At 38.1% G+C, this 18,637-nt stretch overlaps 1 protein-coding gene across 3 annotated transcripts in view; it reads right to left on the bottom strand.

Moving 5' to 3' along the window:
- The window catches only part of DIAPH3 (diaphanous related formin 3), a 233,416-nt gene extending 217,956 nt beyond the window's left edge, over positions 1 to 15,460 (bottom strand). Inside the window, exons 1-3 of one of the 3 annotated variants that reach the window (XM_090131181.1) lie at positions 15,274 to 15,460; positions 15,014 to 15,151; positions 5,139 to 5,171 (exon numbers count right to left, since the gene is read on the bottom strand). In XM_090131181.1, coding sequence (XP_089987307.1) covers positions 5,139 to 5,171; positions 15,014 to 15,142 — 162 coding nt within the window. In that variant the 5' untranslated portion in view covers positions 15,143 to 15,151; positions 15,274 to 15,460. The remainder of the gene's footprint in view (positions 1 to 5,138; positions 5,172 to 15,013; positions 15,152 to 15,273) is intronic. The other 2 variants (XM_090131188.1, XM_090131192.1) reach the window with 2 other exon arrangements.
- Between the last annotated feature and the right edge of the window lie 3,177 nt (positions 15,461 to 18,637).

Below are 18,637 nucleotides of genomic sequence, written 5' to 3'. Positions count from 1 at the left end.
TATGGGGAGCAGCTAAGAGAACTGGGATTGTTTAGTGTGGAGAAGAGAAGGCTCAGGGGAGACATTATTGCTCCTTACAGCTATCTGAAAGGACACTGTGGTGAGGTGGGGGTCGGCCTCTTTTCTCAGGTAACTAGTGACAGGATAAGAGCTAATGGCCTCAAGTTACATCACTGTATGAGTGCTGAGAACATCAGTTTTGATCAGCGTGGCCAGGTACACTTATAGATGTGTATATTGTATACTTGTGTTTGTATGTGTGCCTACTGGGAATATACACTCAGTCTAACAACTGATTAGGCATGGAGACATGACATAGGTTATTGGATTTATTGTCCCCAACATTTTCCATCCCTAACAGAGCAAAAATTTTCTCTGCCCAATATGATTTACACATTTATAGTCAATTTGACAGTAAGGTCAGAAGCAGTATTTTTGCTACTTAAAATATTAATAGAGCTTAAAGCCCAACACTTGCTATCAAACATAATATAATAATGTCCTTCACTGTTGGAAATATATTAAGAGCATTCTAAACATTCTCAAAGCCCCTAAGAAACCATGATACTAAACATTAAGGAAAAACATCAAATGATAATTCCAGATAAGCGCCACCTACCCCCTCAAGACTTTATTTCAGACTGACTGCTAAGTAGGTATCACAATTTGAATCAGTGAATAATAGCTGCAAAAACGAAAATGAAGTAGCCATCACAGGATGAATGGTATCCAAACTTTTATTGGCTTCCAATTTCATACGTTCTCTTTAAAACATTAAGAGAACCTATGAAAAATGAACCTGGTTTTATGCACATTCCGTGGACCTGAAGATCAAAGTTACAGAGATTCAAGGAATCTATTTGTGTTCTCACTTTGATCTTAGTGAAAACTTCTTATACCATCTTCTGTAAGACAACAGTGTCTATTGAACTTACATGCATGATAATGCAGGAATCAATGGATTAGTTATCAGCAGATTAATTGCTGGCTCTTCAGAATTTCAAAACCCATGCTAAAAGAATTACAGATATTACTCCATCAGCCATCTTGCTTCCCTCATCTTCTTCTCCCACTTTTAATTAACATCTTCATATTAAGAATTAAAAACACATACCTGTATTTACGTTCACATTTCTGTTGAGGAAACTTGCTAAGAGAGTTCTGCTCTTAAAGTGAAGTTTTACAAAAAACTGACATATGTAGGATACATTGTAAATCAGTAAACCAATAAATTTAGTATAATTCTAATGGACATATATGACATATTTAAAAGTAGAGTTTTAATTGCTGTATATTGTTGAATTTGAAGTAAACGAAAATGCTACAACAAATTCTCAAGCACATTTGAGTGTAATTAAATTATTGCAACTCTCAAATCTATTGTGCTTGTATTAATTTTCCAGTTAAATGAAAAATTTAGGTTGAAGATTATTAACATTTGCAGAATTTAGCTCCTAAAATAATCCATAGAGGATAAAGCAGCTGTTTTCTGCGGATTGCTACAAATACCTCTGCTTTGCGAATGTTCTGGGAACCAACAAATCAAGTGGAATCAACTGGCATGGCTGGTCTTATTTACAGTCAAAGAGGGATAAAGTGGGGAACTACAGAAGTGATTTAATAGCAGAAGATACCTACATCAAGGACAGAACACTACATCAGCTGAGACTTGGCTTCCTACTACCTATCTTAGATAAGCTCAAAGAAATGAATGCACAAAAAAGGAAAAAATAAAACTGAACTGTAAACTCATAATACAAGCAGATACAGAGTTTCTCAACATAAATTTAATGATATGCCTTTAAAACGTTTACAGTGAGTTTGGCAATGCAGTTCCAATTTCCATGAACATAGGAATACTAGAAACACCCACAGTCTCTCAAAACACAGAGCACTTAAAAGATTTACTGTTTAAAGAAGCTGGAATTGTTCCACAAAAATATTGGTTGTGCATTTCTTCTAGAGTTCACAGTTGATATAGCGTGACTGTTCCCTCAGGTAAAATTGCCACAGATCTATGGAAACAGCACCTACAGGCATTTCTGTAAAAATAAGTGAATAATCTTGACTTCGATACTGTTTCCTCAATTCAAGACCAAAAGTTACTCCAAACTGACGCTGGATGATACGGAAGAAGGAAGGGGAAAAAAATAAAAATAAACAAAACCACACCACAAAACTCCTCAAGCAGAAAGAAACCCCCACCTTCACGGTGAGCTCAACGAAGGATGTGGGAAACCCCTCAGTCTGTTAGACTCCCTTCCCAGGCTGAAGTTGTTAAATCCAAACAGGTAGTGGAAGAATGAGCATTGCTCCAGAGAAAAGGAGTAGAAAATAAGAAGCATTTTTAGAAAAAAAATTAGCATACTGAACTCTGAATGTTAGTATCAATGCAACTTGACTAACGACATATACAAATACTAGATTCAAAAAGTAAGACTATGAATTACTTTTTGACTTTGCTTACAAAGAGTACCTCCTAATGCACGTATCTGGAGCAAGAGCTTAAGTGCAATGCCTTATAGGTCTCCAGAATTCAAGTTAACACATACCTTCCATCTATCTCATCAGAAAGATTTTATCTAAAAAGTGATGCTAAACACACTTAAATTGGATGTAATCCAATATCTCATCACTACCTGTGTACAACATAAATTTTGTAATAAATACACATAGTTGGAGCATAACCTGTACTTCTTTATATCCTCTCTTTAAGCTATTTACTGCAGTGATTGAACCTTAAAACCTTGGGAGGCAGAGAGAGTGGAAAAAAAAAAAAAAAAAAAGCACCTGTACTAGATTAGAAAGTAACAAGTGGGAGAATGAGGTAGATTTAGGTGGAAAAAGCCCAGCTACCTGAAATGTATTGTTTGTTCACTAGTTATAGCAGCACACTATGAAGAAACTTGATTAAAAATTGTTCTGTTTTAGTTTAACCTGCATAATGAGAAGTACTGAACGGTCTTCCTCGCCAATTCTCATGGAGAAATGCATGTATGGACCATCAAGGACAGATATCAGTAAATACAATCTATTAGAAAAGACCTGACATGAAACATGCAGCTATAAAATCTTTGTTTCTTGTTTGATGGGGTAACAGCCAAGCACTGTGCAAAGCTTCTGTTTCTCTTGGTACCATTTACATTCTGTCTTACAGGACAAGTACTTGCCAATTTTCAAGATCTCATATTTTTGACTGCCCCCACTTACTACACCCCCAGAAAACACAGTTTCACAAGAGGAAAATCTACAATAGAATAGTTCAGTGTTCCAAACATTCTGCCAGTCATTTTAATCCAGAATCCAGCAGTTCAGTCATAGAATTTTGCCGTAACACCCTAACACAAACTCATGGTGAAAAACTAGCCTAACAATAGCAACATGAGAAGGAAGAACAGAAAATTAGACAATTCCTGTGCCTTCATTTGAAATAATTAATACTGGAGGAGGAACAAAGAGGAAACAAAGGGTTGTGTCAATTTATTTCCATGTATTTGAAAGTGAAAGCAAGACACTAATTTTCTTTACCAGCAAAATGACATTAGAGAATTTATTTCTAACAACACTGAATCAAAGACATCTTCACTTTTTCCTCCTTGAAGCTCTCAGAAGATTAAAAAAAAGAAGTGCATTCTTTCAGTCAAATAGCTCTCCAAGATTAACATCTTGCTAAATGAGAAGTTCCACTGGTAACAGTAGAGCTTAGTAAGAGTAAGGCTTAAATAAACCAAGATGCACGAAATAATCCCTTTCATTGGATGACTTCTTTTTCTTGATCCATTCATTTCCCAGAGATGATTCTACCTTTTTTTTTGGAAACCAAAGCATTTAACTAATGGCAGAATATTAGAAATCACAGAATTTATTCCTGTACACAGTCAGGACCTGGATGTGTAGAACATATTTCACTCTGAATCTTGTTTCTCTGCATACTATAAATTATAAACCTTTTCTCATCTATACAGCAGAATTTTGATATACACTTTTTTCCCTACGTATACAAGCAGTTCTATTTTTAATAAAAGCCTTTTAATATGCATAATTCTTTAAAAAAAAAAATTGAGCATTACAAATAATTTACTGGAATATGCAGCCCTCCAATTATAAAACATTTTTGTTTCCACAGTGATCTTGCAAGTAGATACTTTGTCAGATAGCTAGCTACCTGCTGCTCTTTTACAGAAGATTCTTGCTTTCATAATCTCTAAACAAAGAAACTAGAAGGAACACGCATTCTAAAAATTATCATGGTTTGGTGATATGTCAGTATAACCAGACAACTCATCAGCAGAATCTCAGGAATAACACAGAACAATTCAAATACTAAAAGCAGCCTGAGTTAAGGATCTCCGAATACTGCTAACTTGCACTGTTTGTCTGTTCAAGTGCATTGCATGCTGTCCAGAATAAAACTTTCTATGTTTGTCCTCCAGCAAAAAACTCTACATTTAAGCTCTCATTTACGCACAGAAGTATTTCAGCAGAAATACAACATAGCAAAAAATAAATACTGAAGTCATAATAAATGATCTTTAAGTGCATAGCGAACATTATTTCTTATATAAATTCCAAGACTTCCCAGAATTATTTACATTTAGAAAAACTACTCTAACCAACAAAACAATAGTAGGGACAACAAAACAAGTGTATTTTAATTGCAAAGAAAAAGAGATCTGCATTGTGATAATATCTTCTGCTGTTGAAGATACATGAAGTTTTTAGAAACATAACAACTGATAATACCTGACATTGGTTGAAGGAAGCATTAATGATTTTACAAGCAATTGTTAGTTTATTAAACACTGGATTTTAAGCTAGCCATACAAACCAAGGAACTTTATTATTAAATATGCAATCACAGATATCTTAATTATATCATACATCAGCAGGCACAATTACTTGTCAAACTCACTCAGGCATGATCTAGCCATGAACACAATTTCAAAGCCATGCAAAGATTTTTTGCTACTTGAGCAGAGTATGTTACAGATAACCAACAGTTTAGTAAGACTTTACCAATTAACTACATTAGTTTCCAAGGTAAGATGGTTTCTGTAGCAAAAAGGTCATTCATACTGTGTTAGCAATGAGGTTATTAGCTTAGCAAAGCCAAATCAAAACATTTTAAGTTGTCTTACCACATCATCTGTCAATGTCTTGATATTTAAATGCTGTAAATTAAACAGGAAACCAGACATGTCACAATTATGTAGTCAAAAAACAAAACAATAACAAAAAGGCAACATCAGCTATAATCACCGTTATTCAAAAGATGCCATGTCATCAGTACTGAATTACAATAATTCCTTTGCAAGCTGCATTTTGTTGGTTTACATTGCACAGCAAGTTTTCAAAGGAATACAGTGCAGATCCTCCCCCAAAAAAATCTGTAATCTGATCCTTAGAAAGTATAATTCCATGCAGAAGAATATAGACAAGCATAGCTTGAAACAAGTTGCATTTTATTATGATTATAACTAAATATACTACAGCAGAAGACCTGTCCATAATGAATCTGAAAATCCATAATCCATCTGAAAATGGCTCTGGGGACACTACCAGAAGACTCAGCCAAGAGATTTTAAATTCAACAGGAAAACAGTTCCCCAATAGCCTAAAGCTCTGACTGCCAAGCTGCAGTACACAGTCAGTTAAGACCATTGACTGCTCTCAAGCAATGCCTGTGTGGGAAGGAGAACATTAAACTACGAGCAGAAACTCACTCTATTTCTTCTTAGTAGTAACATTCAAATGCTCATGATCACTCGTTGTATAAAATAAAAGCTCCTGAACTCTTCTGCACTCCACTGCATATTGGCATATACAGCAAGTGCTAGGAGCAGTTTCTGCACAAAACCAAAGAGGAGTACTGAAGAATACAGATGACTGATATATCTGTGCTGCAGAGATCCAATGCACTGTTTTATATGACAAAGCTTGGCAAAGAAACAGGAAGAACATGAAGTCACATATTTGGTGAGACTGATTCTTTCCCTGTTGCTAGGTTCCTCACTGTCAAGCATACAAAGTTTGGCAGGAGCTACAGCAACTGTCACTGGCTATATCTAGATTAATTAGATTTAAAACTCTTACATTTGGTCATCACCAAAATTGGAACAGGTTGACCAGAAAGGTGCTGGATGCCCCATTCTTGGAGACATTCAGGTCTCAGCAACCTGACTGAGTAGATTCCCCTGTTCACTGCAGGGGAGTTGGGCAAGATGACCCTTATGGGGTCATCCCAACTCAATTCTGTGATTCTGTGACAATTGCCTATAACATCTTTGCTTTCTCTTCCCTCAGTACAGAAGAACATTTTGTGTTATGACAAGTATTATCCTGCGATAGCTCTATTCTCAGTATTATCAAGAAACTGAGAAAGAAATATGTGATGAACAGCTATGAAGTTAAAAAGTAAATGAAGTGTGATGAAACAATTACTACTCAGTGACATAAGTTCTAACATCAATAATTAAAAAAAAACTGGAGCTATGTGAGTATGGACAATCCTACTCTGTTACAACAGATGAGAATTCACAATCATAGGACAAGGGGCAATGGGTGCGAGCTGGAACATAGGAGGTTCCACATAAATATGAGACAAAACTTTTTCACAGTAAGGGTAACAGAACTCTGGAACAGGCTGCCCAGAGAGCTTGTGTGGTCTTCCTCTGGAGACATTCAAAATCTGTCTGAATGTGTTCCTGTGCAACCTGATCTAGGTGCTCCTGCTCCATTAGGGGGATTGGACTAGATGATTTTTTGAGGTCCCTTCCAATCTCTGACATTCTGTGATTCTGTGATAACAAAACATTAAGAATAATAAATGAGAAAACACTTCAGTGTAGTCAGCAGATTGAAGATATGTACCCTAGATTTCCCACTGCAGAAACAGATCAGACCTCTGTCACTTACTATGCAGTGTTTTACGTCTCCTCATTTTCCAAAATAGCTACAAAGACAACCTGAATATTAAATTCTTCCATTTGAAAAGCTCCTGACTTAACATTTAGAAAATTGTTGATGTCTCTGTCTTTCAGCAGTCAAACCCACAGGAAAAAACACTATCATGTGGTCTTACAATGGAACTGCGTAGCAAAGACCACAAGCATTTATGCATGTTTCATACACTCAATTAAGCCTCGCTGAGGAATCTGCTTAGAATGAAAGTCTATTTTGCATTACATGTTTTGTGGTGGAATTCTACACACTGGCAGAGAATACAGTAGCAGGTCCAGTTCCACTGAGAAGCAAATTTTTGATCATAGAACTCCTGGAGTTGGAAGCAACCTTTAAAGGTCAATGTTCTGCACTGCTCAGTAGAAGACATTCATCAACATCTTTGGAATCAAGGGAACATTTTTGAGCTTCAGGTTTTGTCCTCTGAAAAAGACAAAGTGAGTGGGATAGTTCAAGCCAGATTTCACTCATGAATATAAGAATGCTGGAGCTCCACTCCTATGAAGAAAAGCTGAAGGAGCTGGGCTTCTTCAGTATGGAGAAGAAAAAGCTCTGGAGAGATCTCATCACAGCCTTCCAGTAATTTATAAGCAGGAGGAAGACTGACTTTTTACATGGGTAGACAGTGATAGGACAAGGGGGAATGGCTTCAAAGTAAAAGAAGGGAGATGTAGATTAGATGTTTGAAGGAAATTTTTCAGAGAGTGGGGAGGTGCTGAAAAAGGCTGTCCAGAGAAATCCTGGATGCATTCAATGCTAGGTTGGATGGGGCCCTGGGCAACCCAGCCCACAGCAGGGAGTTTGGAACTCAATAATCTTTCAGGTCCTTTCTAATCTAAGCCATTCTATGATTTACAGAATTACACTGTGAAATTTAGCAACGGAATTTACTGTTAGAAAGGCTGAAAGTTCCCTATGCTATACATTAGAACATCTCATAACTCAATTCAGTTGGCTAATTAGTGAAAAGAAGACTGGCTGTGCAGTCAGTTAAGGACACTGCACAGTAAAGGACACCATAATAGTATAAGAAACTCAGTACACAACTATGAATTTTCTAAGCTTTCAGCTTATTGACTACTACTACAATGCAGAAAATTGAAAATTTTCTGTGTAAGAATTTATGCAAACAATGCTGTGTGGTCTTATTTCAAAAGAGGGCTACAAGAAAGCAACTCTACTTAAATAGCACTAATCTATCAATTTTGTTAGAAAGCAGGAGAAATCCAATAGAAACTACAACCTAGCAGTGTTCAGTTCCTTCAGTATTCTAATATCAAAGCACTGTATGACTTGCAGTAAGACATTTCAAAATGTGTTCTGTGAATTTTACAGCAAAAAAACCTCCCCAAGATACCAATTAGAACATGACAACTCTTTTCCTCTCCCTCACCAAATCATCGTCCTCTGGAAAGGTAGTCAGTTGCCAATTTCTGTTGTCTTTGATAGCACCCAATTATACACAGATGTGGAAAATAGCACTGACTCACCAAAATCTTATAAGACTGGATGTTAACTTTATGCCATTAAAAGAGATCAACTTAAGAGCAATGACATGATTTAAGAACAGGAGTGTATGTTCATTCTTGCCAGGACAAACAAAGTTATAATAACAGGTAAAAAATAAATAGATCATGCTTAAGTAGAGTGTGGAGTGTTTTATTACAAGCATAAATTTTTATTTTCAGTCCTGGATATGTAAGTTGACAGAACTAAGACATAGTCTGCTCAGGTGAGCAGGTTGTCTTAAGTACAGGCCTGCAAGTAAACAAAACTGGGTTAAGTAGTGTTCAAGTAGTAGCTACAGTTACTGTTAAGAGCATTATATAAGCCTACAGAACATTACCTTGCAGAGGATGAAAATACTGATATGCTACTCTATGCCTTCCATGAACTACTCTAGAATAGAGTAAAATAATTTCTTCTGAGAACACAGGAACTACATACAAACACTTCTCGAGGTTATTAATGGATTAAATAGATACATATAATATTGGTAATCTTGTTTTATGTCAGCATCCTATTTTGCAGTCAAAGAAAAACAAAAACATCAAGAGATTAAAGAGCTACAATATTTGGAAAGTCCAGATTTATGTGGATTTAGCATGCTTAGAAAGTCAAGATTTACTGAGATCAGTAGCACCTTCAGCTGGAAAAGCAGAAGTATCACCATTACTTAGTCTTCAGCTACATAAACACCTAATATAGCTTATTTTTTAGTCTGGGACAGGGAAAAGGAGGTGATTTTACTTAGAAATTGAGTTGGCAGCACTTCACCCAAAGCTAACTCAGAATTAAAAAGAATATACATTTAATATTTTTGAAGAAGGCAATTTGACATGGAATTACTCCTTACTGAAGTCCCTCAGGCATACTGACAAATAACTGGTTTAATTAGACAAAGGATACATACATACGTTCAGTGTATAGTACAGTGTACTTGATAAGCTGTCAGAAGGCCTGACCTCTAGAACATCAAAGACAATGAAAACCTTAGAAAGAAACTGAAGGGTACAACAGAGCACAACAGACAACATTCACAACACGTGCACAGCTAGGCAGAAGTTTACCTTCAGAACAGAAGAATCACCATGTCTTATACAAATGTCAAATATAGAGTCGCCATATGTGATGCAACTTTTGGACCATAGTGCTAGGGAAAGTAAGCCAATACTACTCAGCTTCCTGCATACTCACAGTAAAGAATCTTATTAGTATGCAGAAGACTCTTTATACAAACAGTTTTGTAGCACACACTGAAAGTGAATTTGCAAGACAAGGTTTAACAAATTGAGTCACTGCTTTTTATAATTACTCCAGGCAACTCTGGGTTGACGCAGTGAAGTGAAGCAAAGAAATGAGAAACACCAACACTACAGCTCAGTGTAGGCTGCAAAGGATGAAGAACATCCTAAAGCAGTGTAAGATATACTCTGTAACATTCAAATGTTCTCTACCAAAGGCAGCTTCTACCTTTTCTTGTGGTGCTCTTTTCATCGTTATATAAGCACAGAGTAACATCACTCACCTTCATGAATGAAAACAACTTGTTTAAAAAACAGTACATTTTTACTTGAATTCAGATTATACCTGGCAGGGATGGACAACGTTAACATGCTAGACAGGCAGAAGCCCAACTTGTTCATCATAAATGGAATTAGAAGACAAATAAGCACCCAAACATACACTGCTGCCAATATGAGAGGAGTTCAAGCCATTCAAAAAGTAGCAGAATCTCAGGCAGCTAAACACACATGCATGCCATCACACTAAAGTTCTTAAATAATTTATATCTATAAAAGAAAAAGGAAAAAAAAGGAAAAACACCTCCCACATCTGAGTATTCAAATCCTTTTTCAATCTTTATATTTGCTTCCTTACAGAAAGAGGGAAAAAGAGGAAAAAATAATGATCACAGAAATTTAAAAAAAAAAAAACAAACACTGCATATGCACAGCTTGATACATAAAGAACAGCTTATAGACTATGTAAGAAAAAATAAATAAAGGAGAATTTAAATAAGATACCGTGAGTTTTAAGAGAACTGGCTGATTTAAGGCTGGAAGCTGAAATTACCAAGACTGATGATGTACATATAATCACACAGATCTACCCAAACCTTCTTAAATTAGAAAGTGAGAAAGAACTCCAATACTGCCATTGATTCTATCACCGGAAAGATTCAACACAAGCTGTTTTTTCCCCAAAGACAATTATCCAGTAGAATCACAACTAGAAGACTGAAGAAAGGATTGCAAAGAAACCTGTAGACTCAGTTACAGCAGTGTAAATTGGATTGTTACGATTGTTACAGTGGATATTATTATTCTAAGATCCCCTTTGACACAATATTCCCTAAGTAATTTTGCTATCTCAATCTGTAAATGCACTTTAAAAATTTCAGTATAGCCCGACAGCATCTCCTATTTTTAATTTCCAATACACTACTTCAGCATTTATTTAATGGCTTCTTTTTTTTTCTTTTTTTTCTTTTTTTTTTAATATGCATATACTCTCTCTGTTGCTTGGAAAGCAGTTTGAAAAGCAATTAAGGGCAAAATTATCTTAACATGACAGTTTCTACACAGCAATATTGTTTAGACATTGATGAGTTAAACTTAAAATTGGTGCTTACAGGTAAGATTATATAACAAAGTGCCAGAACGCAGCACTAAAATTTAGTATCATAACCCACAGTGTTAATTCATGCCAACAAAAATAACAGCATGAGGAATTTACAATTTTACAGAGCAGCAATAAAGAGTTTTAGGTAACATCTGTTCAGCAATCATTTCTTTAAAAGACTAATTTAGATTCAAGGTCTTACACTGCAGTATAACTGCAGCAATAATTCAGTCACTTCATAATTAAAGATATTGACACAGATTGGTCTTACCTTTCTCCTCTATGCCATTCAAACAGAAATGCTTTTGCTTTTAACTACATCTTTCTTTGATTTATAAACACTATTAAATGCAAGTGTTAATTTGCCTATGCTAAACAGATTGCTGCAAACAAGAAAGTCTTCCTGACTCATATAAATTTCATAGAGAACTTAAAAAAATATAACCTGAAAGTCACTGAAGATTGTATTAATTTCAGTGTATCATTGACCAAACACTCCTAAACCAGCTACACATCCAGTTGACATTCTGAGGTTTCAGAAGATTCCTGCTCAGACAATATATAGCCAGGCTGAACCTCTGCCATCCTTTATTCCATTTCTGCCTTCTACCAAACTCTAACCCCCTCAAAGATGAACGTAAGGGCTTTCAACAAAGCTAAGCTACAACAGTATCACAGAACACATTATCCTTCCAAGAATTCCACTGTTCCAAACCCTCAGACCTATTGAACAAAGCCAAACTGTTAAGTGCTTCAGAACTAATCATCATGCCATAAAAATGTTATTTTGTTTGATTTTTTTTTAAATAATTCTGTGAAAGAATAGAGAGAGCTAGGAACTACAACTCAAATTCATTCTTCGGCGAAGATAGTTTATTCAGGATGGCAGTACTTCAGGAAGACATTTAATTGGAATTAACAACTATTTAGCCCAAAGCCTTTTTCTCCCTCATCTAAATGAAGTGGTAAAAATCAAGAGATTGTTCTCCTGCTAAATAAGGAGATCTGTTGGAGAAAAAAGGAAAAAAAAAAAGTGCATGCTAACAATGTCAATTTTGTTAACCAGCAATCCAATTTCACCTGAAGGTCTGTCAAGGAATCAAATTCTTTTCCAGATTGGCCTAACTACTGTTGATTTGGTAACTCTCAAGTGACAGATCAATATGTTGCATTGATTGGAACAGTCCAACTTGGAATTTATCTTGAAGCCTTTTGTCCTACAGAAAATTAGACTAATCCAATCTGGATGACTTGAGTTTGTTGAATCTAATAGTCAATTTTAACCACATTTGATAAATGCATATTAGATAAGAAACATAATTCAGGTTACATGAAGAAGTATGGCACGACAAGTATCCCAAACATAGACAGGGTACAGCCTGTATTTATGACTAGATTACAGATAATTCAAAGGAGTAAGGAGAAGTTCAACATACTCTGACACAAAACTAATCTAACGAATGAAAGAAGATGTATTACAGGAGAAATTAGATATGAACAAATCAATACACATACAACATCTTGCACACCATTCACTCCTCTCTCTAAGAAAAGTCTCTTAAGAAGACAGGAGGTAGAGAGGAGGAAGGAGAATATACCAATTTTAGTTTTAATAACAGATAAATATTCCGCATTACAATCTTAGAGCAGAAATTGATGATATGACAAAAAGAAATGCATTTCTCCCAGTACCCTTCAAGGAAACCACTACAAATCAGAGACGTTGGTTAAGGCCTACAATCATTAAAATAACAGATATTCACAACTTGTACTGATTTGCATCTTTCTTCAACAGAAAATTATTACCTGAGACAAACCAGGGATTAGAGGAAACAGCCCAATGGTTATAGAAGATCTTTATAGAAACTCTTTAGATTTTGGGGCATGAAACAGCTTGCTACCCCATAGAAACTGTTAATTCCCACAGATGAGATTTGTAAACCATATTTTTCAGCAGTTTACACGAAGATAGAGACAAAAACTAATACTCTGCTTAAGGAACATCAACTCTTCTTAAGGTCTCCTAGTGAGCTAATGGCATACCTAGAAGACAGGCCACATTAGAAAGAACTGTCACATATCACCATCCCAAGGCAACATCTTTGCTTTAAGAGTACTTATACAGATGAAATACAAGACTGTTGTCTCAGGTCAAACACTTCTGAAAGTGACAAACCATTCTCATGAATTAAGAATATTCTCAGTCACTCTTGCTTAAAGAATTTCAGAAACTGGGAAAAAAAAAAAAAAAAGCCATACTGTCACGATGATCACACACTCTACAAAGCTAAGTAAAACACCCATATCCAGCCTCCTTGGCTTTGTGTGTTTGGGTCCAAATAAAATCAATACTATAGTCCTAAGAAGACAGTGAGCTAATGCCCACACCTGCACACACCTAGACTTCACAGACAGACACAACAAACAAGCTCATCTGCAGCAAAAAGAAGGCCTCTTTTCTCTACAAATCCCATCTGAGTTCATTTCAGTAACAAATTCTCATGGGCCTTGTTATATCTGACAGTTACACTCCCTAAAAAATGTTTGTATTTCTATTGAGGGGAATACTGAAACTGATGGCAACACCCTGATTTCCCTCCCCAGATGTGTTTAAACAGTGGAAATGACAGCAACATGCAATTTGCCTGAGACCTTAACAGTTAAAGTATAGCCAAGAAATAAAAGATTTTGAACTCAATGCTGTTGTCAGCCTTAATTATACACAAGTCTGCCTCTTGCTTCCCGCAGGAATAAACCAGTCACCAAGTCATATACCAACACTACTCCAATTGAGCAGACCATATAGGTTTTCACTCAGAGACCCTAGGCTAAAGAATGTTTTCTGACACAGCCCCATATTTAACTGTGACCAGCACACAGTTTCATACACATACATTCTAAAGAGCATGGTACACATCTGCTCTGCATGTGGTGGGTACTTGTAGAATGTGTATTTGTTCAGCTTTGATATTTGAATAACTCAGTGTGTCCAAAGGAAAAAAAATGGCTATTCTTAGGTACTTTTTAGCTAGGGCACATCTTACATACATATAATTCTGTGGGCACCTATTTGCTCTTTTCAGTTTCCCAACTGATGAGTATGCTAGCCAAACCTTATAAAGCAGGGCTAGGGAGAGCTGCAACCGTGAAATTACTATGTTACACTATTACTACACTATTCTATTAGAAAGCGTCCAAAGAAGGGCTTCAAAGATTGTGAAGGATCTAGAAGGGAAGACACATGATGAGCAGCTGAAGTCTCTTAGTTTGTTCAGCTCAGAGAAGAGGAGACTGAGAGACTTCATTGCGGCCTATGAGGCCTAGAGGAGCAGAGGGGCAGAGCTGATATTTGCTCTCTAGCTACAGCGACAGTGTCACAGAAGTCCATCATGACAGGATCAGATGGGATAACTGGAAAAGGTTCTTCACCAGAGGGTGGTCAGGCATGAAATAGGCTCCTCAGGGAAGCAGTCAAAGAACTGAACTTGTTGGGAGTTCAAGAAGCATTTGGACAACTCTCTCAGACATATGGTCTGATTTCTGGGTCACCCCATATGGAGCCAGCACTTGGACTCAATATTCCCTTCCAACTCAGGATGTTCTATGAAATTCAGAGTCCATTTTTCACTAAACGGTTTATGTGACCAAAAGAAAGCCCAAACATCAAGCTCTAGTGGAAGTGGCATCATTTACGGCTGAAGAGCCGTTCTGTTAACACCCCTACAGCTGTCACACGGTGATTCAGAAAACTTCTTCATAAAGAGCAGAGACCTGAAAGCACGCGAGGCAACAGGGAGCCGGGCCCTCTGAGGACAGCAGGACAGAAGCAAGCTGGGGCGGGCGAGCCCTGGAACCCTCAGAGAGGGCCACACTCAGGCAGGCCTCCGCCTATGCCACGGGCAGGGCCGTAGGACGGAGCCATACTTACGAATTTCGGCTTCCTGCCGTCTGCCTCCTCAGGTCCGCCGGCCGCCGGCGGGCCCTTCCTGCGGATCCCCTTGTTCTCCCTCCCGCCGCGACCCGGTGGCGAACGCGGCCGCGGCCGCCGCGACTCCATGGCCGTGCCCTGAAGAGGCGAAACGGAGACAGCCGGGGGCTGCGATTAAAGAGGCTTAGCTGAGCTGGGCCGGCAGGGCGCCGCGGGGGAGAAGGAGGGGGCTCAGGGCTAAAGCCTGGCAGAGGATTTACAGCCAGCAGTCTTTAATCCAGGTAGCGATGGCCGCCGTCCGGACTGCACCGCGGAAACACCGCCGCGCACACACAGACCGGGGGCAGCACAAAACGCGCTCCAAACGGCCGCACCCCAACGCTCAGCGCCTAGGAATGCACCGCCGTCCGAATCGTCCCGCCACTGCCGGTCCCGCCCCCCACCCCTCCACGACAGCCAATCCACGGCGGCAGAAGGAAACCGTCGCTTTCTGGTTGGATGGCCTTCTGCCAATCGCCGCTGAATCAGCTGTTCTCCCCGAGAGCCGGCACCTCTCGCCGTTCGTTCCTCGCACTACGTGTCCCAGAGTGCACTGCGGCCTTCTTCCGCGCGGTGAGACCGCGCCTCCGCACGGCGGGAGCTGCAGTCCTGGGCATCCTGGGGGGAGGGGTGCATCCCCTGTGTCAGCTGTGGGAGCCGTGCCCCTGGGGGCGGATTTTGTGGCTTCGTTTGGAGCTGTGGCTCAGTATTCCTTTTTTTTTTTTTTTTTTTTTTTTTTTCCCCATCATTTGTTGTTATTTTGTTTAATTTTGGCCCCAGGAAGTTTTATACTGCCACGTAATGAGAAGCTTGTGGCAGTGTGCCCTGGCAGGGCGGTTCCCTCACAGGGACTGTGTGTGCAGATATGTGTGTCTATGTCCAGTGCTCTGTCACTCTTATAGTACTTATTCCATTGCTGCATGCCACTGAAAAGAGTCTCCCCCCATCGGCTTGAGTCCCACCCTTTCATAGAATCATATCATAGAATTGCCTGGGTCAAAAAGGAGCACAATGATCTAGTTTCAGTCCCCCTGCTATGTGCAGGGTCACCAACCACCAGACCAGGCGTCCACAGCCACATCCAGCCTGGCCTTGAATGCCTCCAGGGATGGGGTATCCACAACCTCCTTGGGCAACCTGTTCCAGTGCGTCACCACCCTCTGTGTGAAAAACTTCTTCCTAACATCTAACCTAAACCTCCCCTGTCTCAGTTTAAGACCATTCCCCCTTGTGCTCTCACTATCCACCCTCGTAAACAGCCATAAACAGTTGTACCCTTTAGATATTTATAAACAGTTACGAGATCCCCTTTCTCTTTTCCAGGCTGAACAGACCCAGGTCTCTCAGCCTTTCTTTATAACGGAGATGCTCAGTGTTGGGTATCATTAAGAAAAACAGATAACACTCAGCATTCATATCTAGAGTTTTTGCCAAAATAGCACAAGTTTCTTTTTTCTTCAGTAAGAAAGACACTGGTATTGTTTTTGAAATGTAGTTATGCCTTGAATATAGCAAAAATAAAATGTCTCCCCCAAACTATATGACCTCCTGAGGTACCTTCCATCCCCTATAATTCTGTGATTCTGTGATTATGTTCACTGTTTCAAAATAATTTGAATGCCTTCCATTACAATGCAGTGACATAGGATAAAGTTATCAGTCCCTCAGCATCGCCCAAATAGATGCAACCCATCACACTTGCAGCTTGTAATGCCTGCAGTGATGTGGAGTTCCAGGAAAGCACGGTAGCGTTTAGCCCCAAACTGGACCTTTGGAAGGCTGGGACCCAATGCTGGGGAGCTGTGGGGCTAGAATTATTTGAATACATTAAACTGTTTGTTCTTTGGCACATTTCTGTAGATCTTTTGTAAATTTATATTGGAATTCTTTGTGGAAAGTGTAATTAGCATGACACTGTTTAATGTCATGGTTAATGATTTCCTGGAACATTTGATTAGAAAATTAATCAGTCTATGTATGCATATGATAAAGCTGTTTAAATGGACCTCCTAATTGCACTGTGGTAGAACACAATGCCTTGTGCCAATATATCACTTTCAAAGTACTGTATTGCGATAATAGGGAAACACTAAAGAGAATAATTTATTAGACAATTTTCTAAGCCAAAAATAAATGTTAGTACTTTTGATCAATTATTATTATCTTTTACATTACCTCTCTTGTGCTTCTTAGGTGCTTAGCAGCATAGTTGGTCAAGATTAATAATAACAGAGTAGTAGGTGCGAGAAAGAATCAGTATCACAGGCTCTAGCATCTCTCCTGTGAGGACAGGCTGAGAGCTGGCGCTGTTCAGCCTGGAGAAGGAAGGGGAAAGATGCTTTATCACAGTCTATTGTGACAGAACAAAGGGAAATGGTTTCAAAGTAAAAGAGGGGAGATTTAGACTGGATAGTAAACAAAATGTTTCCCAGAAAGTTGGTGAATACCCCATCCCTCGAGACATGAAAGGTCAGGCTGGACCAGGCTCTGAGCAATCTGTAGGTGTCCCTGTTCATTGCAGGGGAGTTGGACTAGGTTACCTTTAAGGGTTCATTCCAACTTAAACAATTCCATGATTCTGCAGTTTTGAAGAGACTATACTTGGAGTGTGCATACTGGCTGGTGCATATAGCTTGATGATTTTGCTTTATTCTTTTCTCGAATGAGTTTTTCAGTTTTAAAAACGTATGAGACAAAGAAACAGCATAACTTAAACATAGGGATATTTGCAAAATTTGAATTGATGTCTTTAACTGGATTCTCCCAATTTTATTCCATGTCTTTTTTTTTTTTTCTTCAATGTGGCTCAAGTCTTAAACCTACAGAAATGAGTGTCCTCTTGATATTCATTCTTCCACAGAGGCAGTTTTTCAAATAAATCCCTGTGTACTGGATTTGCAAGCTGGCTTTTGACTGAAATTAGGCAGTTCTCCATATTTTATTTAGAGATGCCTAGTTCTTGCCTATGCAAAGAGAATAAAATAGTAAATTAACTGTTGTGGGTTTTTTAAAATTAGATTAATCCTATTAGACTGGCACATAAAAGTTAGAATTTTTTAAGCAATGCTATTGTTCTTAAAGAGCAATCATACAGTTTCAACAGACTTTGTTAGTAAGGCCACACAAGTGCTCCAACTGGCAGAAACAAGAAGGATGCCATCTGCAATTGCCTTTCCAGGATATTTCTTCTTTCTTTCATGAAAAGCACCAAACAGGCTCTCTATTTCAAATCTCTCAAACCTGCATAACTGTTTGTAAATTATACCAATTGACTGTATCTTAAACTTTTCCTAAAGTCTTATTCAAACAGTTAATAAAGTAGTTACACCAAAAATAAATTATAGGATTGCTAACCTAATAATAAAAAAGTAAGTAATAAAAATTAAGTTTGAAAAACACAACCTGTTGTTGTGTCTTATGGAGTGAATTGATGATGTTTGTTACTTAAGAAACTCTTAGCAGGTGCATTTTCATACTGCAATACAGTCCCTGATAATTTAAATGTACTACAATGTTTTATTATTAAACATAGCCAATGGATTAGATATTACTTAATTTTCACAGCAAAAATGTGAGAATCCTATT

Source organism: Phasianus colchicus, chromosome 1, assembly GCF_987193195.1.
Source record: "Phasianus colchicus chromosome 1, bPhaCol1.hap1.1, whole genome shotgun sequence".
In the NCBI taxonomy this organism is placed as follows: domain Eukaryota; kingdom Metazoa; phylum Chordata; class Aves; order Galliformes; family Phasianidae; genus Phasianus; species Phasianus colchicus.
The sequence above is the reverse complement of the archived record's forward strand: the minus strand, read 5'-3'. Positions and strand labels throughout refer to the sequence as shown.